The sequence below is a fragment of the Aethalodelphis obliquidens genome, unplaced genomic scaffold (assembly GCF_003676395.1).
Source record: "Aethalodelphis obliquidens isolate GAN/ISIS:26980383/991018 unplaced genomic scaffold, ASM367639v1 scaffold66, whole genome shotgun sequence".
NCBI classification, from domain to species: Eukaryota; Metazoa; Chordata; class Mammalia; order Artiodactyla; family Delphinidae; genus Aethalodelphis; species Aethalodelphis obliquidens.
Window position 1 is genome coordinate 205,191 of NW_020838010.1, and position 26,310 is coordinate 231,500.

The window sequence follows — 26,310 nt, forward strand, 5'->3', positions numbered from 1 at the left end:
ATTTGGTGAAGTTAGTTGACTCTTTTTTTTTCTTTCATTCTAATAATGGAATTGTAGCAACAGAGAACGCTAGGATGGTTTTAGCAAGAGACTAATTTGGAAGTTAGAGTTCTTAAATCCTTTTCTAAATTTCTGAAACACTTCTAGTGGATATCTGGTAGATTACTTACCATTTGCCTAACTGTATCTTACTTAATTGTCCTGGTTCACAGCAGGGTGGAATATCTTGTGAAAATTTTTGTTATACATAAGATTATTTTTCAGATAAAGTGATCTGTACTTTATTACTTCTCATTTAGAGAAGTAATTCACCCTTCTGTAACTGTATTTTTGCAGTTACCTTGCATTATTCCTTGTTCCTCCTGTCTGATAAGTGCGATGACTTTTCTCTGGCACCTAAATTTAGCACCTGGCTTTATGTAATTAAAAATAATTTATGCATATTTGGCTTATTAAGCACAAATGAACAATTTGCTCTGCTTGGCAGATGGAAGCTACTACATGAGTGAAATTATGGGGCTACATTCTATTAAGTATTCTAGTGTATGGGACTTAGGAAGGTCTGCCAATTAGGAAGCTTTAATTTAGATAGTTTGTTGAGAGTATTTTGCTCTTGAATCTTCCATATCTGAACAGTGTAAGCAGGTTCTTGTGTGTTGGATTGACAGCCTACCTCGGTAGGCCTCTTTTTTTGTGATGTAGAACAAGACTAAGAAATAAAACATGAAAATGGAGGATGTTTCCTTATCTCTTCTTTCATCTTGGCATCATTACTTTGAAATTAAACCATCTGTAAAAACTAGAACATGGTAATGTTTGAAATGAGCTTTCCATTTCAAAATGTTTTATGATATTTATATAAACTTAATAAATCACTATGTGAGTTATCATAATTAAACACATACATAAAAAACAATAAGGTAGCCTTTTTAAAAAGTTGTTAATGACCATCCCTCAAAAATACAAGGCTTTTCTCTCCTTTTTCCCTACCCCGAGCTCAAGGACCAAACTCTGAAAATGTTCTCAGTTTTCTTTGGCAAAATATCCCTGCATTCCATGCTCACAAAGGAACCATCTGGTAAAATTTTGGCCTCCCAGGTACCTCATTACTGGGACCAGGGTGCACAAATGGTGGCCTTGACATTTCATTTTACATAAGGAAAGATCAACCCTCCCCCCCCCACACATACACTGTAAATTAGTAAATATAATTTGGCTTATTAAAGAGAAAATCCCATAGGGCAACCCCTAGGGAGGTAAATCACACTGTATGCTCCGCTCCTTTTTTCCCTCCCTGGAACCTGGATCCCTGTGAAATCAAGCAAACAATTGCCTTTAAAGATTTCCTAGAATGATAAAGGACAGCTTTGTAGGAGGTTTTGAGATATGAAGGATGGTCAGTGTCACCAATTTTTCTAGGTAGTAATGGAAGGATTATTATTTTTTTTTGGTAGGGATACATCTATATTATTATCTGTCTAAAACATTAATTATGCTTACAACTGAATTTTTTAACATCTTTATTGGAGTATAATTGCTTTACAATGTTGTATTAGTTTCCGCTGTACAACAAAGTGAATCAGTTATAGGTATACATATATCCCCATATCCCCTCCCTCTTGCGTCTCCCTCCCACCCTCCCTATCCCACCCCTCTGGTGGTCACAAAGCACCGAGTTGATCTCCCTGTGCTATGTGGCTGCTTCCCACTAGCTATCTGTTTTACATTTGGTAGTGTATATATGTCCATGCCACTCTCTCACTTCGTCCCAGCTCACCCTTCCCCCTCCCGTGTCCTCAAGTCCATTCTCTAGTAGGTCTGCGTCTTTATTCCTGTCCTGCCCCTAGGTTCTTCATGACCATTTCTTTTTTAGATTCCATATATATGTGTTAGCATATGATATTTGTTTTTCTCTTTCTGACTTATTTCACTCTGTATGACAGACTCTAGGTCCATCCACCTCACTACAAACAACTCAATTTCGTTTCTTTTTATGGCTGAGTAATATTCCATTGTATATATGTGCCACAACTTCTTTATCTATTCATCTGTTGATGGACACTTAGGTTGCTTCCATGTCCTGGCTATTGTAAATAGAGCTGCAATGAACATTTTGGTACATGACTCTTTTTGAATGATAGTTTTCTCAGGGTATATGCCCAGTAGTGGGATTGCTGGGTCATATGGTAGTTCTATTTTAGTCTTTTAAGGAACCTCCATACTGTTCTCCATAGTGGCAGTACCAATTTACATTCCCACCAACAGTGTAAGAGGGTTCCCTTTTCTCCACACCCTCTCCAGCATTTATTGTTTGTAGATTTTTTATGATGGCCATTCTGACTGGTGTGAGGTGATACCTCATTGTAGTTTTGATTTGCATTTCTCTAATGATTAGTGATGTTGAGCATCCTTTCATGTGTTTGTTGGCAATCTGTATATCTTCTTCGGAGAAATGTCTATTTAGGTCTTCTGCCCATTTTTGGATTGGGTTGTTTGTTTTTTTGATATTGAACTGCATGAGCTGCTTGTATATTTTGGAGATTAATCCTTTGTCAGTTGCTTCGTTTGGAAATATTTTCTCCCATTCTGAGGGTTGTCTTTTGGTCTTGTTTATGGTTTCCTTTTGCTGTGCAAAAGCTTTTAAGTTTCATTAGGTCCCATTTGTTTATTTTTATTTCCGTTTCTCTAGGAGGTGGGTCAAAAAGGATCTTGCTGTGATTTATGTCATAGAGTGTTCTGCCTATGTTTTTCTCTAAGAGTTTTATAGTGTCTGGCCTTACATTTAGGTCTTTAATCCATTTTGAGTTTATTTTTGTGTATGGTGTTAGGGAGTGTTCTAATTTCATTCTTTTACATGTAGCTGTCCAGTTTTCCCAGCACCACTTATTGAAGAGGCTGTCTTTTCTCCATTGTATATTTTTGCCTTCTTTATCAAAGGTAAGGTGACCATATGTGTGTGGGTTTATCTCTGGGCTTCCTATCCTGTTCCATTGGAAGGATTGTTGACTGCATACCTGTAAGCTTTGGGCCTTTCTTCAGATACCTGGTAATACACTGCTCTCTCTCCCTTTCCCTTCCCCTGCTTGCTGCTGGGGTCTTTCCTCCCTTAAGCATAGGCTGGAAAACACCACTCCAGTTTACCTTAGGGTCCTGAATCCTCAATCCTCAAGAGTTACGTTAAAGTAATAATGATGTAGATTGTATGCAATTAGGTTGGTTTCTTTTCTTTCTTTTCTTTTCTTTTTGTTAAGATATTGGAGATTTATAATGTAAGTAGGAAATTAATATTTGCTGTCAAGTAGATGTTGTTCTAATGAAGAGAATCAAGACTTAAAAGTGTTGATACTGACCATCCTTCATTTTTCAAAACCTACAGAGTTGTTCTTTATTATATCATTCAAAGAGATCTTTAAAGGTAATTTTTTACTTGATTTCACCTGTATCAAAATGTCCCAGGGAGGGAACTGAGCACAGTGTGATTTGCCCTCCCCAGGGGTTACCCTATGAGATTTTTTTAAAATAAGTCAACTACAAGCTAAAATCCACAAATGCTTGAATACACCACCTAGTCCAGTGATTCCACTTACCCCATTCACCCTGCTTCCTTTATCTTCCCTGTTTCTTTAATATTTTTATGTGTCTATTCAGTTGTAATTGTTTTATAAAGGCTTTGTTTTGTCATTTGTAAAATGGGAACAAAACTTATTTTCCCTATCTCATGGCATTGTTATGTGAGTCAAATGAGTTTTGAAACCTTCGAGCAACTATATAAACATTTGAAGTTCATTTATCTATTAATGAAGGTACGAGATGTTAAGTGCCATTTTCTTTACCCGAAGACCAAATGAGGATCTATATTTGTACCATTTTCCCTAGTAATTACTTTTCCCATGTTGTATATAGAAATTGATTTGGAGTAGTAACATTGAGTATATACAATATGCAGTGATATCACTACAAAATCAAAACACTGATAGTTAATCACTCAAGAATTTTGATATGATAATGACTATGCATCTATGATTTTTTTGGTGGTTTTTTGGCCGCATGGCTTCTGGGATCTTAGTTCCCCAACCAGGGATTGAACCCGGGCCCTCGGCGGTGAGAGCGCAGAGTAATAACCACTGGACCACTAGGGAATTCCTGCATCTATGGTTTTTAATCAAAATAATATACAGCAATTAGAATAAAATAGCAGGACAGAATTTCTTTTTGAGCTACAATTTCCCCAAACCCAGAAGTTCTCAAACAGTGCTTCTGTAGATACAAGTATAAGCATCACTTGTCTTAGTGGTATTGAAGAGTATGTATAACTTTAGTTATCTTAGTTACAGTTTTCAAAACATAATACTTGAAGAAGAAATAATGATTCAGCTGGTGAGAGCCCGTGTTTCTGGTGGACAGTTGTGGAAGGAGTATAGATGTAAAGTAAGCTAAAAATTAATAAAATAAAGGGCACTATAAAGTTTACCATGTTGCTGTACAGCTATGACATGGATTTTATATTACCTTGATGTTAGAAAATCTGCCCAGTTTTTCACCTTTTGCTGCTGCCATATGAGCACAACAGGTAAGAGTAAATCCTAAATGTGATGTTACAAGATACATTCATTCAACAGATAATTACCTAGTGTCTTCTAAAAATCAAGCACTGTTTTAGGTGCTAGAGATAACAGCAGTGAGCAGAGCAAAATCCCCATTCTCATGGGGCTAACATTTTAGTTGAGGGAGGCAAATAAACAAATAATATATGGCTGGTGGCAGTAAAGGGTATGAAGAAAAATAAAGTAAGGTATAGTAATAGAGAGGGGAGGGGATTGGTATTTTAGATAAATTTGGTGTAGGAACACTTCTTTAAGTAACCTATGCGCAGCGACCAGAGGGACTAGAGTATATGAGCCAAGCAGGTTTTTGGGAGCAGAGTGAATATACATAATTCTGTCTGGGAATTTCACTGTGAAGGGAAGCAGAGAAATGGGTAGTAGCTGGCTACTGTCCTGGGTGTTGGGTATACAGTGATGAATAAAGCAGAAATAGTTTCTACCCCCACAGACTTTATAATCTGGTGGGACAGACAACTAATAAACAAGTAAGCAAGCAAAAAACGTAATTATTGAGGTAGTCAGTAATAACATCAGCCTGGTTTGAGTGGCTTATAAATAGTCATGCATGAGGAGTATTTGAAACTCCCAAAGCAATTTTCCAGGACCAGATCTGGTGTAAAGTACGCTTATCTAATGGCCTGTTAAATGATACAAAGATTTCCTAAAAGCAGTGATTAATAACAATAGGTGGTATTCTGGTGGCAGAATCCCAGTGTGACATCTGTGGAGCAACTTGCCAAAAGCCAGTTTGGATTGTTTTTTAAAATTAAATCAGCCATCTCTCAGCACCAACAATATCTGGGCTGTGGTTTGGTAGAGAGAACTGGGGAGGACATTCTAAGTGGGAGGAATAATATGGTAGTGAAAAAGCAAAAGATGGCAGTTGTTGGGGACACAGCAAGTACTCCAGATCCATTTATTTGTGGTTGAAAATATGAGACTCAAGATATAGTGCCCTTAGCAACCAGAAAGGTTGTTGAAGAGCAATGTCCTCATCTATAGAAGAGGAAAACCCGGAAAACCAGAGAGAGAATATCAAAGGGACCTGAGAATTAAACCTTTGTTGTTTTTTGTCTCCACTGCCATTTCAATTACCGCCTAGGTGGTCTTGTTTTTTCCTCTCTCACTCCAGTATAAAAAAGTGAAGTTTTAATCATTAGTTCTCCTCTTGTTTTAAAGTAACCAAAATCATGGGGCCAGCTTTAGTTCTTCTAAATAATGATTTTAAAGCACTGTACCATGTATGAGTTTTCATTTGCTGCCACACTTACTTTTTGCTTTGCACCTGGGAATTCAGATGTTGTATTTTTAAAAATTTTCTGAGGGCTACTCATTTTGTACAGTGATGCATAAGTCTTGAAGTGTATTAAGGTGCTGTAAATAAAGATGGTAACAATTCTCATATTTCTCTATGTTTTAATCTTTAGAAGTATAGCTGGATTCGATTAATAATTCATGTATGCTTTTTTATCCCCATGACACTGTAATCTGCCATTTATGTCATCAGTTACTTACCTTTAAAAAATTCTAAATCCTTTAATGAAACAAAAATTTCAGTTAGGGAAGGAAAGGAGAGCTTAGGTATATCTAGTTTTCAAGTAAATGTCTTTAAAAAAATGAAGGGAGAGGGAAAACAGGACAAAAGAGTTATTTTTATTAACAGTTTTCCAAAGCTCTTAGTGTAAAGTTGGCAGCTTTCAAAATGTCATCTGTGGCTCTTGGATAGTTGTAAAATAAGCATGCACAGTCTTGTTTTAAGGACTTAGAACTGGCAGCAAAAGCAGTAGAAACAGGAAAACCTACAACCTCTACTGAGAACACTACTTTCTCCTATTTGAATGTATTTCCTACTAAGAGTGCTGTCATTTTACTAATTAGTTTGTTCATCAACTTTTAATGAACTTGAGATTATAAAAAATTCAGTAAAGGTGTACTTGTTAGACTTTGTAAACACGGCAACTTAAGGCAAGATACAGAATCCACTATAAAGTTCCAGTAATCATTTCTATGGCCCCAAATTATAATCTAACATTTTACTTAGAATGGAAATTAAATCTTGTTTGTATTAGGAAGTTCATTTTAATGACTTCTGTAGCTCGAGCAGTGTTGCCTTACACAGTGTCCTCAATCTACTTTACAAGCAGAAAGAGCCACTTGTCAAATGAAAGTGTACTAAACTAGCACATTGATAATGAGTACCATCTTCAAGCTTTGGCTCTTTTATAGTGGACCTTCCTCCAACACTCAGCTCTTGGTCCTACTTGTTCATCATTATCATTAACCTAATATAAAAAAGAAATGTTTATCAAATTTGCAGGTGTCTGAAAATGGAAAGGGACAGTTAATACCATAGATCAGTTTTCTCAACACTGGCCGTAGATTCAACTGAGAACCTTTTAAACAAACTAAATGACACTGGAATATTTATGGGTAAAATGATATGATATCTGGGATTTACTTTAAAATACTCTAGGAGGGATTAATGATAGAAGATTGGCAAAATGTTGATAATTATTGAAGTTATGTGATGGGCACATAGAAGTTTTAGTTTATTATTCTATTTTTGAAAATTTTTATAATACAAAGTTAAGGAAAAAAACAGAATACCCGGGCCCTGTCCCAGATGAATTAAATTAGAATCTCCAGGCTTTAGTAATTTTAAAAGTCGAGCTTGAGGAGTTTTTAAAAGTCCTCCAAATGATTCATATTTGCAGTTAGGGTTGAGAATCACTATCATAGAAGGTAAAATCAAGATTCAGATAGAACTGGACAAGTTAGAATGCTCAGTTAAAATCAGTGAGCTAAAATTTATCATAGGTAAATGTAAACTGCATTTAGGTTTTTTAAAAAATCAGCTGTACAGGACAGAGAATACCTGGGTTGGTGCTTATGTTTGTGAAGAAGATCACAGTGGATTAGTTGATCACAAGCTTAGTATGATAATAATATGACATAAGGACTGAAAAAGCTGGTATGATCTTTGACGGCATTAATAGAACCATGTAGCCCACAATATAAGAAGCCTGCATTTGTTCAGATCTTACCTGGTATTCAGGTTTGAGTGACACATTTCATAAGAGACTTTGACAAATAGGTATGTTAAGAGAATGATAGAAGAAATAATAAGAGTCCCAGACAATCTCATGCAACAAACTGGTGAAAGAACTAGGTATATTTTAAGGTAGGCGAGGAGAAGAATAAGCAAGGGGAGACAAGGTAACTATAATAATACTTGAAGACCCATCATATTGAAGAGAGCATATGTTTTGTATTACCCCAAAGTTGCAAGGAAGTATTGAATAGCATTTTATTTATCCTAAGAAAGACCTTCCTTTTTCTTTTTTTTTTAAGTGTATAAAGAAATACCTTCATTTTTCTATCTAAAGGGTTAAAAAATGTTCATTGTAAAAATTTCAGAAAATATGTGTACATGTAAAAAAGAAAATAATGATCACCCATCATCCTGCTGCCTGGAGATAACCACTGTAACCAGGATTGGCTACCTAATGTGTGTGGCCCAGTGCAAAATGAAAATGCAGGGCTCTTTGTTCAAAAATTTAGAATTTTAAGATGGGTGACAGTAGCGTATTAAAGCAAGCACAGGGCCCTTCTGAGCATGAGGCCTTAATGGACAGGCCACAAGCTCATAAAGCCAGCCCTGATTATAACATCTGGATATATACAGTTCACCCTTGAGCAACATGGGGTTTGAACTGTGCAGGTCCACTTACATGTGGGGTTTTTTTCTCCAATAAATACAACAGTACTACATGATACGCGGTTGGTTGAACCCGAGGATGTAGAACCGCAGATAAGGAGGGCCGACTATGAAGTTATATGCAGATTTTTGACTGTGTGGCGGTTACCTCCCCTAACCCCTGTGTTGTTCAAGGGTCAACCATAAAATATTTTAGAAATAACTTTCTAATTAGTAGAAATTCCCACCAATGCAATAGGCTGCCTTGGGAGAACTCTGGAGTTTACAGGAAAAAGCCAGGCTTTCTATCAGAGATACCATAGAACAGACGAATGTATGGGTAGATGGACTACATGACATGCTAGGGTGTTTTTCATCTCTGACATCAGTGATGCTCTATCTCTATCCATCCAAATAACTGGTTCATGAACAATAATCATTACCTGTAAATTGCCTATTTTTTAAAATCACAGAACCTTGCTTTTTTTGTTATCTTGCTGTGTCATTTAATGAAGTATTTCACATCACTTATGGTGATGAGTTTCCTTAAGAAGTTTGTTGCTACTTATATGTCAGGATGCTACCAAAACCACATAGACCTTTAATAGGGTCTAGAACATTGATACCTTACTCAGTTATAGACATTCAAAGAATGATTTGAATTTCTTGATATTTTTAAATCTCTTGTTCTGTCATGCAGCTGAGAGACCGTATCTATTCTGTTCCCAATTTAATATTGCTATAGAACTTCCCATATGTAGGCTGATTCATGACCTTGGATACTCAGGCTGTCAGATGATAAACCTCTGTGTGTATGGAAAGGCAACCCAAAGTTGTCTGCTTGTTTTCTTGTACTTTTAGAACCCAGACACTGGCACATATTAATTCCTAAATGACTTGCAGGGGCTTGATGATGATTATAGCTTAATGCGCTGGAAGACTTCCCCAAGTGACTAGAAATGTATTCTAGCACTAGCTTCCAAATTATTTGTTGCATGGTTTTACACTAACTGCCTGATTTAAAGCACTTACAAAAACCGAACAATTTCCTTTCTACGTAGTGTAAAGCACTTATAATCTTGCAAACATTTCTGTTGCAAAAAAATGACCTTTCCTGCCAGTGGTTTTGACCACTTTGTCTGTCCCCAGTCTCAAACTTTCTATCAAAGAGCCAATTGTTATTGTTACTCAGGAATGATTATCTGTGGCCTCTCCTTTCCTTTCTACCTCCTCACACATCCACACTCCCACTGTTAACTTTCAGCTGAGCCAAACTTTTCTTTACCTCTTTGTTCTTTTTCCCATTCTTCTAATACTGCTTTTTCTAGGATATATAAAGAAGAAAATAGAATTTGAGCTACTTTTATTTAAAATGTGGTAAAGATGAAATAAATGATTTTTCTCGCAAATTTGAAAAAAATTTTTTGAAAGCTTTTTTAGATCTTAAATTCTTGGAAGCCAAATCCGGCAGCTTTAACAGTGCCGTGTTTAATGAATGCTTTTATTTGAACCCCTTTATTTTGACAGTTTTGTCAAGGTATTGCATGTTTATTTATATAAACAGACATTCATACACTTGATTTCATTTTTTCAACCTGAAGATGGTTACCTCTTTTGGTTGTTTTTTACTACCACTCTTTTATCTATTTTAGTATTTTCACTTTCCCATCTTCAAACTGAGAACATCCTCCTTTTTTCCATTTCCCGAATAATTTCAATTACATTGCTCTGAAGAAGCCAGCTGCATATGTTTAGCTCCCATGTTTATTTCTTTTTTTTTAAAGACTTAAAAAAAATTATTTATTTATTTATTTATTGGCTGTGTTGGGTCCTCCTAGTTTCTGTGCGAGGGCTTTCTCTAGTTGCGGCGAGCGGGGGCCACTCTTCATCGCGGTGTGTGGGCCTCTCACTGTCGCGGTCTCTCTTGTTGCGGAGCACAGGCTCCAGACGCGCAGACTCAGTAGTTGTGGCTCACGGGCCTAGTTGCTCCGCGGCATGTGGGATCTTCCCAGACCAGGGCTTGAACCCGTGTCTCCTGCATTGGCAGGCAGATTTTCAACCACTGCGCCATCAGGGAAGCCCCCACGTTTATTTCTTTATCTTTCACCAACTTCCACTTTTCTTACCTTATCCTTGATCTCTTAGCCAGATCTCCAATTTCTTACACTTTTTCACTCTGAAAGTGATAGATTTTGCCTTTTATCTTCAAGCACCTCAGTAATTCCCTCATTATTAGTTGATATATAATCACTTCCTCTGTCTCTTCTCTTCATTCCCATTCTCTCTTCCCTGGTACTGTCTCTTTCATAATATTTGTTTGGATGTTCATATTTCTTTTTCTTAGTCTTCAATTCATATTCTAGCTTTTTCATATCAGATAATTTCTTTTTTTATGCAAACTTTACTTATTTATTATGTTTGCCTGCGTCGTCTTAGTTGCGGCATGCGGGCTCTTCCTTGCGGTGCATGGGCGTCTCTCTAGTTGTGGCGTGCAGGCTCCAGAGCGCGTGGGCTCTAGTTTGTGGCAGGCAGGCTCTCAGTAGTTGTGGCACGTGGGCTTAGTTGCCCCATGGTATGTGGGATCTTACAGCGACCAGGGAATCGAACCAGCGTCCTCTGAATTGCAAGACGGATTCTTAACCACTGGACCACCAGGGAAGTCCAGATAATTTCTTCTTTCTATAAGCTGCACGTGTTGTGATTGCCAAAATCTTTCTTGATACTTGGCCCCCACTATCAAAACCCTCTGTAAGATTGCTAATTAATGTTATGCTGCATTTGTGACCCCTATTTTTACTTTTTACCAATTCCTACATCTACTTTCCCACCCTTTTTTTTCAGCTGAGCCAAATTTCTCTTTATTTCTTTGCTCTATCTCCTACTCTTCTAATTTACCTCCTTCTATGCTTATAATAACTTCCTACCTCACATCTGCCAACCTACCTATCTTCTCATTCAAAGCTTGCTTGAAGTCTTAACTCCTTTTAAGTGGGTAAAGATAGGAAAATAGCCAAAGGCCTGTTTTATAATTGATTTATTTTTTCTAAGTCTATATGCTAAATAAAAGAGGAATGCCTCATAAAGTAAAACAAACACTCAACCAATCAAAGCTTCCAGAAAAGGAAGGTAAATTTATGTACTTCAGCCATCTCACTGATACAGTTAAGTCAACAAATTTTGCTCCTGTTGTGTCCAGCAATATGTTGAAAGGTAGGGATACAAACCCAGAGGTAGAAGACATGGTTATTGTCCCCAGAGAACTAATAATCTAGATAAGGAGGTAAGATAAATACACATGAAGCACTTAGAAAGTAGTTGTAATAACTAGCCTAATAATCAGAATTCTAGGTTGTGTCATATAGACTTTAAGTGCCATAAGTAATCAGACAAAAGGGAAGGCATAATTGCTTGGGGTTGCCAGTGAGGATTTCATAGGGGAATTGGGTCTTGAAGAAAATGTAGAATTTGGATTAGCCAGACTGGGCTACAAGACTTGCGTTAGCATTTCTAGGTTAAAAAGAGACTTGCTTAGCAAAGACCTTAAGGGAGAAATTAGTTGTTTAAGAAAACAGCAAACTTTATTCTAGGGAGGAGTAGGAAATATCAGATAATTAAATTGAAAAAGCTAAATGATCAAAGCCTTGAATTCCAAATTGAGAAATTAAATGTTAAAAAGAAATACTCCTTACCTAAGCATTTTAATTAATCAAGGTTTTTTATCTTGTTTAAATATCCATTGTTTTCTTATAATAGTATTAGCTAACACTGAGTCTTTTGCTATGTGCTAAGCATTGTGCTAAGTGTTTTATGTGTAATAATAACTCATTTCATCTTTACAACAACCTTTTGTGGTGGGCTCCATTTTTACCCCCTTATTTTACAAATGAGGATGAAGAAAACGTAAATACAACTGGCTCAAGCTGACACAAGTAAGTACCAGAGCCAGGATTCAAACCTAGGTAATCTCTGGTACCAGAATCTACATTCTTTTGTTTTGTTTTGTTTTTTGCGGTACACGGGCCTCTCACTGTTGTGGCCTCTCCCGTTGCGGAGCACAGGCTCCAGACGCGCAGGCCCAGTGGCCATGGCTCACGGGCCCAGCCGCTCCGCGGCATGTGGGACCGGGGCACGAACCCGTGTCCCCTGCATTGGCAGGCAGACTCTCAACCACTGCGCCACCAGGGAAGCCCCAGAATCTACATTCTTATCTGCTCTATACACAACCTTGTAAAGGAGGTAAATAAGTGCTGCAAATATATCATGAGGTTTAGACAACTGAACCTGACTTATTCTTTTATTGAAAGATAATATTTTCAAGAACTACTGACATTGGAGCAGCGTAATCTCTTCATTCTGAGTATATTTTTTCTTTAAGAAAAATCTCTATAAGGAAGCTTTGGGCTAGAAATTAAAAGAAAAAAACATTGGTTGTTAGTCATATGAAGCGATATTGATTTTATCTCTTGTAAAATCCTTGTTTCAACAGTCTCTTTATTACAATAGGGCTTCTGGTTGGGACTCTGGATTCAGTCTTAGACTCCACTGCTAAAGTAGCTCCATTTCGCATCCTACATCAGACACCAGATTCTCAAGTTTACCTGTCAATTGCTTGTGGTGAGTATGATTTTTAAAACATGGAATTCAAACAAATAAGGATCTTAAGAAATTGAATATTTAAATTTACTTATACTTCCCAGTTGTTTTTTTTAAATTGATTTTTATTGAAGTATAGTTGATTTACAAATAGAGTCACAGATGTAGAAAACAAACGTATGGTTACCAAGGGGGAAACGGGGGGGGGGTGAGGGATAAATTGGGAGATTGGGATTGACATATATACACCACTATATATAAAATAGATAACTAATAAGAACCTGCTGTATAGCACAGGGAACTCTACTGAATACTCTATAATGACTTATATGGGAATAGAATCTCCCCAGTTGTTTTGATTTAGAAACGAGTTAAATGTGCAGCTCTATTTGAGAGACTAGAAAGATATCTATTTATTTAAGAAGGATTATAAATTATTTTTTAAAAATCCATTAACGTGAGGGACCTAAAGCATGTGTTCCAGCAGTGCTGATTCAGAGTAAATTTTGCTTAGTGCTACTGCTGTATGACTCCTTTCTTCAACTTATTGGGTTGGCCAAAAAGTTCATTTGGGTTTTCCATACCATCTTATGGAAAAACCCAAATGAACTTTTTGGCTAACCCAGTACCTCTCCTGCTTAACCCAACTGCTAGGAAGATGAGAACCTCCCCCATGAAGTACTTTGTTTCATCTCTAATAACTCAGATGAGGAGAATCAAGTTCAAAACTTAAAGGTTGATCCCTAAGAAAATTTAAGCCTAAAAATCTGAACCTTTTTTAGTTACACACCGACTTTCTCGCAAAAGGCACCATATCCTTGAAATATGAAGGGATATCTTACACATAATGCTACATATTCATCTATGCTGGGGTGGTTCAGATGCTTCCACATATATATTTTGTAGTAGAAAAGGAATTAGGATGGTTCTTCCTAACAAAGAAACTCAAAATTAAAAAAAATACAGTGACAGTTTACTTCTTTTATGATGCCATTACAATGTTGGTCTAAATTAGAATCCGAGATTTGTGGCTTTTTTAATGTTGAAAGGCTGCCTTTTTCTCATTCTTTCTCCCTTCTCCCCCCTCTTCTTTTAAGTATACATACTTTTTTAAAAACTAAAAGCCTGTCAATTTCTGGACAGTTCATATGTGTAAACATACAGCATACAATTAATTTTTTTAAATGTGTGGCTTGTTTTGTGCATCTCCCTCTTAACTTCCTTTAGTGTTTCTGGTGAGTGTTTTCTCCTGGCTCTTTTAAATTGAATGCTGTTTAAACTAAATGCAGAAGATATTACACCTGCTGACATCATGAGATGTCTATAACCTCAACTCTAAATCTCGTTGGTAGAAATTATTTAGAAAAAATTATCATTTTTACTTAAAAAAATGGATGATAATACAACTTATTCCCCCAAATTAACCTGATACAGAAATATAGTAGTTACCTACTAATGAAGCTTCTTTATACCTAAAGGACCAAAATAAAGGCCTTAAAATTTCCCCATGGCTTTTATTTGTTGTTCATTAAAGAAAGATATTACACATGGTATGATGACTTGAGAAACATGAATACAATTCTGACTGAACTGTAGGAAATAGGCGATTTTGCAGTGTCAAATTTTTTAATGTATCACTCTTCCATATATTATAAAACGTACTTAGAAGTCAGGATATTTCTTTTGAATGAGATTTGTATAATCTGCAGTGCTAGAGAGATCTTAAAGGTATGTGGGTTATAGGGGGAAATTGATAGATATTGAAATGTTCTTCAAGCCAAAGCAACCCAGAGCTAAGTGTAGTATTTAGTCTGACCCTCAATAAACCACCTAACACTGATGCAGGAGGTCACAAGGATTTAACCTTGCTACAGGATTTCTAACCTCTTTCATAAAATTTCTTTAAGTTGAATAGACCTTTTAATGAAGGAGTTGACTCTGAGCAAAGGCTTCATACTTTCTGAGAAAGAGTTGCCACAGTTGAAATCCACATTTACACAGTGTGCATAGGATTGTCATGTGCATGCTGTTTTCAGTCACACAGATAGGCACAGTACTGACTGTATTATTTGAAGGCCAAAGATTAAATTATGTTTATTTATATTTTGGTACTCTATATATTCTCTTAAAAGAACTGGTTACCGTAGGCACCAGTTACTGGCACCTTGTTTTCAGAATTTTATATCTTTTCTCATGAGTTGTATTTACTTTTCTCCACTTTCCTTAAATATTTTATTCTTTCTACTTATAGTGTTCCTACCCACATATAGTGATGAAATAGAGAATAAATGTAGTACCCCTATTCTTTTATGATGATCATTTTTGAAAATGAGCAAATATAATTTTATTTCTTTTAAAACTAAGCTTATAAATATCAAGAGCAGTTTTTTGTGTGTGAAGTTTTCTTTGAGTCTTTCATTCTCTTTTATTATGAATCAGGAGCCAACAGAGAAGAAATAACCAAACATTGGGAATGGTTAGAACAAAATATCATGAAGACCTTGTCTGTGTTTGATTCTAATGAAGATATTACTAATTTTGTACAAGGAAAGATAAGAGTAAGTGGCATGGATATATTTTGTAGATGGAATACTAAACTCTTTGACCCTCTTATTTGAGGATCGAAGCTGCATGGCAGGTCATTGTTTTACTGCCACCTTTCAGGATTGGCAGAAGCACATATATGAATATCAGAATCAGAACTAAAGACATTGTAAAGTTAGCAGTTAGTCTTTGGTGCCCTTGTGAGTGCTATTAGGGATATTTTCATTTCACAATCTTTTGCGTTTGCAGTTTGAATGAACCCTTCACTCAATCAAAATAATATTTAGCACCTCTATTTGTGGTAGCTCCTTGTGAGGCATTAGAAAAAGCCTAATTACAAAATTAAACAAAATCTGCTCACCTCTGTCCTAAGAGATGTGTGTGCACATGCGTGTGTGTGTGTGTGTGTGTGTGTGTGTGTGTACACACTTTTATTCAATGAATTGTTTAAATATGTGAGAGATATTTTTGTTGGTAGGTAATTACTAATTTTCAGAAAATATTTTGTCTCCTTTAGGGATTAATTGCTGAAGAGGGAAAACATTCTTTTGCAAAAGAAGATGACCCTGAGAAATTTCGAGAAGCCCTTTTGAAATTTGAAAAATGTTTTGGTTTACCAGAGCAGGAAAAGTTAGTGACCTATTACTCGTGCAGTTATTGGAAAGGACGGGTTCCTTGTCAGGGTTGGCTATATCTTAGCACCAACTTTCTGAGCTTCTATTCTTTTTTGTTGGGATCAGAAAGTAAGTGGTTTCTGTTGCTTACTATGACTTTGAACTTGCAGACTGACCTATCAACTCTGTGGTGGTGTTAGGTTGCATATAAAGTAATAGGATAGATATTAAGGGTAATTAAACTGTACATTAAAAAGTTCACTTCATCTAGGGAAAGAATACTTTTAAGACTGGTTGTTTAACATTAAGAACCATTAGAATTGTGTATAGAATGTCTTGCATATTGTGGGAGACAAATGAATATTAAATGATGATGGTGATCTAGCATGTGACTCCTTTCTTTCACTTGTTCTAAACTACCTACTTTCTTTAATCTATGTTTTAATACTTGTTTTAAACATACAATATACATATAGTAATCATAGTACCTAATGGCTCACAGTTACAAAGAAGAATCAAACAGTACTGTTCACAGCAGATGTATAGCTTTTACACCAATGGTTATATAATTGTGTAAATTGAAATATCAAATTTAATATCAGGTTTAAATATCAAATCAGAAAAAATTAAAAATTATTTAAAATTATATCTGTTCCTAGCATCAACAATTATTGTATGTTCATTGTTATGCTTCAAAATTTTAACTAATATCTTGAACTCTAAAATATTTTAGTTGTTCATAGCATTTTTCAAGTGGTTAACTATTGTTTTGAAAGACCTGATTGATAAATATGAATCAACATTGAGAAATTTAATCATATCTGTTTATAATTCTTATTTGCAGTAAAACTCATTATCTCCTGGGATGCGGTCTCAAAACTTGAAAAGACTTCAAATGTCATACTGACAGAGAGTATTCATGTGTGTTCCCAAGGAGAGAATCACTACTTTTCAATGTTTTTGCATATTAACAAAACATACCTTCTTATGGAACAGCTGGCAAACTATGCTATAAAAAGAATTTTTGATAAGGAAACATTTGATAATGACCCAATCCTTGATGATCCTCTACAAATTACTAAAAGGTATTCAAAGCTTAATTAATATTTACTTTTAAAGTATTGTTTGGCCAAAGAATGGTAGCATTGAATAGCATTAAAAGTTAACTGTTCTTAAAAAAATTTAATTGTTCTATGTTATATGATAGTTTTTCTTTGGAATAATCATAGATGTGTGGGTTTTTTTAGTTTATTCATGTGCATTTCACAAATAGTATCCTCTCCATTCCATTATGGTTTATCACAGGATATTGAATATAGTTCCCTGTGCTATACAGTAGGACCTTGTTGTTTATCCATCCTACATATAATAGTTGGCATCTGCTAATCCCAAACTCCCAATATTTCCATCTCCCACCATCCCCCCCGCCGCCAACAGCTTCATTTTTTATTAAAAGGGTAAGTTAGTAGAGTCAATGGAACATGCACTTCAGAATGAGAGTAGAGAAACCCTGGGACAAGTCATAATCTCTCAGGACCTCAGTTTTCTCAGCAGTCATTTGTACCTCAGAGAGCACTTGTGAAGAATGAGCAATATAACGTTTGAAAGCACTTTGTAAAATATAAAGCACTAGGTAAATGTTAATCATTATTAATGCCTGCATCAGAAGTATCTGTCTGGTAGCTGTTTGCCACTGTATTTGGTTTGCTGAAACGGACCAGAGCCATTTCATCCTGCTCAACACTCAGAACAGTTGACTGAAGTGAGCTGAGCATGCCAAAGGGGAGGGAGGGCAGAGAGGATCCAGAAATAGCTAGTGAGAACCACTTCTGGCAAGGAGGATGAGGGTATAGACTGCATGGGAAAGTGTAAATGAGACAAACCTAAGCTGCAGTCCTATGGATAGACCAGAACAAGTGACCTGGATGGTTGTGTGATTGCTACATAGCCCTAACTTGGGTACAGTTGTTCCTCTTGCCTATTCTTAAACCATTCCTAAAAGCTATATACATAAGGATTCCTTTGTGAGCCTTTCTGCTTTTCTGGAAATAGATCAGTGAGGTGAATTTTTTTTTTTTTTTTGCTATACGCGGGCCTCTCACTGTTGTGGCCTCTCCCGTTGCGGAGCACAGGCTCCGGACGCGCAGGCCCAGCAGCCATGGGTCACGGGCCCAGCCGCTCCGTGGCATGTGGGATCCTCCCGGACCGGGTCACAAATCCGTGTCCCCTGCATTGGCAGGCGGACTCTCAACCACTGCGCCACCAGGGAAGCCCTGTAGGTTGTTTTGATTGGCCACCATAAACAAACATTTTTAGCCATTTTATTTCCCTTAAAATATTCTAAAAGGCCAGCTATCAATGAGTTATTCATTACCAAGTCTGTATTTAAATGAGGTATAGGAAATTCATTTTTGTCTATGTGCAGTTTTAAAAGAGCCTATTGAAAATTGTATATATCTAAATCCTTTTTTCTAGTAAGTTAAAAAGAACAATAGCTTATTTAGACTTAGTCTCCAAATGACTTTTTTATAAACTGGAGTATCTTTATTGCTTTGGCTTATTGTTTTTACAAATATGTATTACAATAGCTAAATTCAGTGTATATCCTTCCAGGCCTTTTAATGCATGAATTAAAACTATTTGCCAAAAGCATGGAGGGGACCTAAACATCACATATTATTCTACAATCTGCTTTTTCTCCCCCTTAAAATAATGTATCATGGACATCTTTTCATTCATGTAAAAAGTCCTCATCCTTTTAAGTAATAGTGAAATAGCCCACCAAATTACAATTTAAGTGAGGTAAAAATTAATGTGGTTCTCTGTTCATATTTATCAGAATTATTTTTGAAAGACATGGTGAACTGCCACATATTCAAATAGTATATGCTAGAAGGATAAATTTAGTTTTTAACTTTGTTGGCTTTGAGTTAGAACTTGCATAATTTACTCACTACCGCAGATGGCATTGCTGCTTAGCACAAGTGTTTATTGCCTCTAGAAAAACTGTACTATTTTAAGCAATTGTTTTTTATTATATACTTATGTATCAGTTAACAAATCATCTGTATTTATTGACACCCATTCTGTGCCCAATACTGTGCAAGAAGTGTTGTTTTATCTTGCCTCTACTTTTGAATTTTTTAAATATTCATTTACATTTTTGCTTCACTTAATTTTATTTATTTATTTATTTATTTATTTTGCGGTACGTGGGCCTCTCACTGTTGTGGCCTCTCCCGTTGCGGAGCACAGGCTCCGGACGCACAGGCTCAGCGGCCATGGCTTACGGGCCCAGCTGCTCCGCGGCATGTGGGATCCTCCCAGACCAGGGCACGAACCCGTGTCCCCTGCATCGGCAGGCGGACTCTCAACCACTGCGCCACCAGGGAAGCCCCTTTAATATTATTTTTATGTACTAGTCTTCCCATCTAAATTTTGATGCCATAAATTTTCATTATTTTATTTTGTTTGAACTGGGTAACTCTTTTGACTTTCTGATAACTAGATGTAAAAATTATTGTCTGCCAAGATTGATTTTAGCCATACTCACATGTTATGAATATATAATAATATAGTAATCTTCCAGAAAATCACCCTTTAATAGATGGTTTGAAGACCTACATCACCTCTAACTGTTGTGCATTGTAATCTACTACTAGTAACACAAAATTGGAAAAGAGAACAAACAAAATAAATTGGTTAAGAATCAGTGTTTCTTCCATTTCATAATTTGTTGAAGAACATAGCATGTAGTGCTTAATCATTCTGCTTTACAGTGCATTTAGATTAATCAATATGGACATGTGTATCCTTTAGAAGTCATCATTTGAGCCCCCCCTTTTTTTCTTTCCTATAGAGGTCTGGAAAATCGAGCCCACAGTGAGCAGTTTAATGCTTTTTTTAGGCTGCCCAAAGAAGAGACTTTGAAAGAAGTACATGAATGTTTCTTATGGGTACCATTCAGCCACTTCAACACTCATGGAAAAATGTGCATCTCAGAAAACTATATCTGCTTTGCTAGCCAGGATGGCAATCTATGTAGTGTAATCGTTCCATTACGAGAGGTAAAATAAATTTAGTTACATATCAGTTTTTAGTTCAAAAATGTTACCATTCACAGAGTGAAATACCCTTTAATTCTGTAAATTATTAAAAACTCAATATGCAACATCCTTTTAGTAATTTTAAATAATAATTTTTTTTTTTTTTTTTTTTGCTACATAATAATTTTTAAGTGCAGTTATATTCTTCAGGGTAAGAGTACCATTCCTGAGGATAAGAGTACTAGGATAAGAGCCTTACAGCTCTTATTGAAAATGAAAAGAGAAAAAAATTAAAAATTAATAAACAAGATAAGAGTTTGGGATGACTCAACATGGAGCATGATCACTCGGATGTTTATGACATGGATACCAAAATTTATACTATCATATTTGATACACATGGTCAGAAAGAATAGAATTGATAGCTTTTATGTAAGTCAGAAATCAATTGTCCATATTGCGGCCCTGAATTTTTACATTTGTATTGTCATTTTTAAAGGTTACATGTTAGTTAAACTTTTCCTTTAGAAGTGAAATATCTTGCACTAAGGTTGCTTGTATTAGTGGTACAACTAGTACCCAAAGTCTATTTCTTACTAAGTCCTACCACAGACCAAAACTTGTAGCCACAAAAAAATAAGCTAAACACATTTTGCCTGACCTTGTCAGTAACAAGGGAAAATGCGATTCATTTATGTTTTCATCCCCCAGGTCTTAGCTATAGATAAGACAAATGATTCCAGCAAATCTGTCATCATTAGCATCAAAGGAAAAACAGCTTTTCGCTTCAGTGAAGTTAAAGAATTTGAGCAATTGGTGGCAAAACTCTGGCTCAAGTGCGGGGCAGCTTCAACTCAGTATCACGATATTAGCACAGAGGTAAGTATCTAGCAATCAAGTCATTTTGATAAAAAGGTTTGTGTTTTGTGTGGTCCATACTTTCAAAAGGAATTCATAGTACCTTTCCTATTTATACTTAGGTTGAGTTTTTTTGAAAGATGAATACCAAAGAAATTATATTCTCTAAGGCACATCATAAAGCAAAAGTGAGAATTAAGGACTTTATCTTTTTTTAGGAACTCAGACTTTAAAAAAAATTATTATCATTTGATCTTTCTTGACTATATTTGCTATTTATCATATATACACTCCTTGTACTTTCACATAACATGGCTTTTAACAACTCAAACTATATTTGAGAATTCAATAAGGCATTGAAGAAGGACTTTCCTCTTATTGCTGTAGAGAGACAATCTATCTTTTTATTTAACATCAAGTAGGTCAGCCTTATTTGCATAATCTAGGCCAAAGCAAAATAGTGACATATCTATTTACTAGTAAAATATTAGAGAAGACAAATATTCTTGGCAGAGAGGGTGATCAAAAGCCTGATTTTGATGTTTGTCTTTTATGGAAATGTAGATAGTTTCAGTTCACATTAATTTTCTTTTTCAATGCCAAGGAATCTCATGTTTTAATAGATTGATAAAACATCACATTATAACTACATATATATATATATATATATATATATATATTTTTTTTTTTTTTTGCCGTACGCAGGCCTCCCACTGCTGCGGCCTCTCCTGTTGCGGAGCACAGGCTGCAGACGCGCAGGCTCAGCGGCCATGGCCCACGGGCCCAGCCGCTCCGCGGCACATGGGGTCCTCCCGGACTGGGGCACGAATCCGCGTCCCCTGCATCGGCAGGCGGACCCCCAACCACTGCGCCACCAGGGAAGCCCCCACTACTTATATTTTAATTAAAAATTCAAAGAAAAATATCAACATTGGCTTTACTGGCTATATTATTTTACTTGGATTGGATTATAGAGGCTTTTACTTCTTTCTCCAGAGCAGAGACTGAAAATATTATGCTAAGTCAATTAGAATGCAGGATTGACAAGACTAACTCTTCCTTTGATAATAGAAAAGCACAATGAAAACATAATTTTAAAAAATATGTGTATCTCAGTTCCAGACACAGAACTTTCATGTTGGCCATTAGAGTTTTCTTGCCCCAATTTACTAATCTTTCACTCTCTTCAAATATATACCCAGGATATACCATAGTTTGATGTGAGGACATAAGTAAAATCTGGTCAGTCTTGCTCCCATATTCTTGCTTATCTCACTTTTGTTTTTCTGTCCTAGTCCATTTCAGATTCAGTCTGTATGTTGGATGTAATGCTCTGCTTATGTTTCCTTCTGTAATTTATCTGTGTCTCTTAAACCTGAATAACTGGAATTTTTTCCCCTGAAAACTCTCAGGCCCCTCTAATAGTTGGATATGCTCAGCAGTTAAGAAAGGATTTTGTTTCAAAATGTTTACCATCTTTTCAGATGTATGTCAAAGTTCTAAGCTTTCTAGTTTCTCTTAACCATTTTTAAAGGTTTTAATAAAGATATGTACAAAATACCAGTTGGTATACTGGGTCCTTGGAAATGTATTTTTTTTAAATTGTCATAACATTCTATTTCCCCTGAAGATTTTTATCTTAGCAATGAGGAAGAACATTAACTTGTTTTAGTATTATCTGTATATGTCTAGCTTTATTTATAGTACATTTTTTAAAATAGTAAAGAGAGAGCTTGTTAAACAGGAGCTGGTTCCATTTGATTTCTAAATGACAGAAATTGTAGTTACATTATTTTATAGCTATACCTAGCATACTAAAACAAAAAAATTATATTCTGTAATTTTACCAAATCTGGTAAAATTTACACAAACAACAAGACTTTTTATTCTAAATCTCAAAGAAATTTAAATCAACGAATCTAAATATGAATACAGGAAGGACTAGGAAATTTTTCCTGTGAGTACATCAAAATGTGATACAAAGAACGAATGCTCCCAGAAACAATTGGGATTGTACGTACGTACCAGTTCTGTCTAAATTTTTAAATATGTCAATTAAAATTCTCCACATTTTGTTAAGTTATGTTAAAATCTGGGTGCATACATGGGTTTTGAAAAATTCTAATCAAATGCTTAGAAAACACATTAATTTTTTATTTTTTTATTAACACATATACTCAAGAAATATTACCAGATATGGTAATTTTTCAAAACTATACAAAATGAAAGAAAAGTGGGCCCTTTTAGCTTAATTTTCAGCAAAGTGGCCTAAGAGGGAAAATATTGCTAAAGATCCTTTACTTGATGCTTTGAGACTACATTATAAGTGGCTCATAGGAACTATAGAATGTCAAGAAGACGTAGAAGTTGAGCTATGTATGCACTGAAGTGTTTAGAAGGGCAAATATCTTCTACAGATTATCAAAGCATATATAAACATACTTGTTTCATTAGTTCTCATAACCAGCCCTATCTTTCTAAGTTTTTAAAATTAGAAGTAATGGCTTCCTTATCCTACACAATAATGCAGATAAGAATAATAGTTTAACCCACACAACTGGTGTTTGTTTGCCTTAATAAGAATAAAGTAGGGCTTCCCTGGTGGCGCAGTGGTTGAGAGTCCGCCTGCTGATGCAGGGGACACGGGTTCGTGCCCCGGTCTGGGAAGATCCCACATGTTGCGGAGCGGCTGGGCCCGTGAGCCATGGCCGCTGAGCCTGTGCTTTCCGGGGCCTGTGCTCCGCAAGGGAAGAGGCAAAAAAAGAAAAAGCCTGGGGTCCGCAAAAAAAAAAAAAAACAAAAAAAGAATAAAGTAATATGTTTTCTGTAACTATAATATAAATTAGGCTGTGTGGAGTAGATTTATTTCAACGTTAGGAAATCAGAAATTTTATTAAAAATAAAATTAGCGCTAATTTAAAATTACGTGCTATGAACAGGAGCCTATTTTAAGATAAGCTTCTGATATCTAAGAGAAGTATTTCCTTGTATTTTTGCTGTAATTTTTTATTTTACAGGTCAACTCTGGCCCCCAACCATCATTATTATGCTGAGTTCGTGAGATATTCTAATTTAAATCTAATAGTTTGTAGAAAAGTTACACATAAAGAAATATTAATCTTTACCCTGCCTTTTCTTCACCTTTAGAAGCCATATGCTATTTCTAAAGTCAATAGCAGATACCAAAAACCAAACCAAGTCTAAGAATACCTGTTATAAAGTCAACAACCTGTGTTGCTTCCTCATGTGATTGGATTTTGCTCAGGCACCAAATGTCTGATGAGTGCCAAATTTATAACTGTCACAAGTGTGAGCATCCGAATAAATGGATATATAAAATTGGTATGGCCATGGGGTAAAATCCTCCCATTCAAAAGAGCCAGAGCCAAAAAAAAAAGTTAAGTAATTTAAGCTTAGTTTCCTGAATACTTTATTATGCTCTTCAAACAATTCAAATATTAAATTGATTTAAACCAGCATCTTTGAAGGTGGATATGTTGATGTGATCTTTGTGAATACTTAAAAGGTAATCATGGATAGAAGCAGCACACTTGTCATCCCTTTTATATATTGATGTTTGGGGTTTCATAACTTAAGGGTTAATTTTTCTTTTCCTTCTTGGCTACTTTTCCTGTAGTTTAGATATACTACTAATAGATAAACTGGTTCCTCAGTCATATGGCCTAACTTAAGGGAATGTACTTTGCTTGAGACCCAGACTCCAGCCATGAATTTTTAAATCGGTTTTGCAAAAACATAATCCCTCATTAGAACAGCAAAATGTAACATTAATAGTAGACTTGTCAAAACAAGCTTTTTAAAAAAGAAAAGTGTTGTAATATAGGACGTATACTCACTAATAGTTTTTTCCTTTGTAAGATTCTTCTGTCCTACCCTTATATTCAGACATTGATTTGAATACTCCTTTTAAACTTTCCCTGAATCCTCTTAACTTCCAACCCTTCTAGGTCTTGTTGGCTTCTTGGGTTTCAAGGTGAAATACTACTGGACTGCTTTACCCTAAACTTCTACTTTTCCTCCACCTTAGTCATGGACGTTCTTTTCATCTTTCTTAAGCTACTAAACTGAAAGGGATGATGTTAAGTGAGCCTTTTTTTAGTACCTCTAGTGGTAACTTCAGACTTCTGGTATAGTTACAATCCACAGAAGCTGGGTAACTGATATGTATTCAGAGTAAAGCTTTGGAGATCATAAAATTAATGTGGAAATACAAGGGACCCAGAATAGCTAACACAGTATTCAAGAGGAAGAACAAAGTTGGAGGACTCAAAATTCTCAATTTCAAAACTTACTACACAGCTGTAGTAAACAAGACAGCATTATCCTGGTGTAAGGTTAGACATATAGATCAGTGTAATAGAATTGAGAGTCTTGAAATAAAGTCTTACATTTATGGTCAGTTGATTTTTTAAAATTAATTAATTTTATTTTTGGCTGTGTTGGGTTTTCGTTGCTGCGTGTGGGCTTTCTCTAGTTGTGGCGAGTGGGGGCTACTCTTTGTTGTGGTGTGCAGGCTTCTCATTGCAGTGGCTTCTCTTGTTGCAGAGCACGGGCTCTAGGTGCGTGGGCTTCAGTAGTTGTGGCACATGGGCTCAGTAGTTGTGGCTCGCAGGCTCCAGAGCGCAGGCTCAGTAGTTGTGGCGCACAGGCTTAGTTGCTCTGTGGCATGTGGGATCTTCCAATACTAGGGATTGAACCTGTGTCCCCTGCATTGGCAGGCAGATTCTTAACCACTGCACTACCGGGGAAATCCCTGGTCAATTGATTTTTCAACAGAGTGCCAAATAAATGCAAAGAGGGAAATACAGTCTATTCAACAAATGGTGTGGGCACAATGGATATCCACATACATATACAAAAAAACATAAAGTTGAACCTTTTCTTACACCATACACAAAAATTAACTTTAAATGGATCAAAGACCTAAATGTAAGAGCTAAAACTATAAAACTCTTAGAGAAAACATAAGAGTAAATCTTCATGACTTTGAATTAGGCAATTTTTTTCTTAGCTGTGACATAAAAACACGACAAAAGAAAAAATATGCAAATTGGATGCATCAAAATTAAAAATGTTTGTTGTACAAATGATACCATTAAGAAAGTGAAGAGGGCTTCCCTGGTGGCGCAGTGGTTGGGAGTCCGCCTGCCAATGCAGGGAACGCGGATTCATGCCCTGGTCCGGGAGGATCCCACATGCCGCGGAGCGGCGGGGCCCGTGAGCCATGGCCGCTGAGCCTGCGCGTCCGGAGCCTGTGTTCCTCAACGGGAGAGGCCACGGCAGTGAGAGGCCCGCGTACCACCAAAAAAAAAAAAAAAAAAAAAAAAAAAAAA

At 36.1% G+C, this 26,310-nt stretch overlaps 1 protein-coding gene across 4 annotated transcripts in view; it reads left to right on the forward strand.

The window, feature by feature from the left end:
- TBC1D8B (TBC1 domain family member 8B) overlaps positions 1-26,310 on the forward strand; it is an 84,701-nt gene that overhangs the window by 3,490 nt on the left and 54,901 nt on the right. For 3 of the 4 annotated variants that reach the window (XR_003429298.1, XM_027089450.1, XM_027089452.1), the window contains exons 2-7: positions 12,805-12,915; positions 15,334-15,452; positions 15,956-16,181; positions 16,897-17,137; positions 19,912-20,119; positions 20,810-20,977. Coding sequence is in view for 3 of the 4 variants with exons in the window: in XM_027089450.1 (XP_026945251.1) it covers positions 12,805-12,915; positions 15,334-15,452; positions 15,956-16,181; positions 16,897-17,137; positions 19,912-20,119; positions 20,810-20,977 (1,073 nt within the window). In the remaining variant the exon portion in view is untranslated. The remainder of the gene's footprint in view (positions 1-12,804; positions 12,916-15,333; positions 15,453-15,955; positions 16,182-16,896; positions 17,138-19,911; positions 20,120-20,809; positions 20,978-26,310) is intronic. The other variant, XM_027089451.1, reaches the window with a different exon arrangement.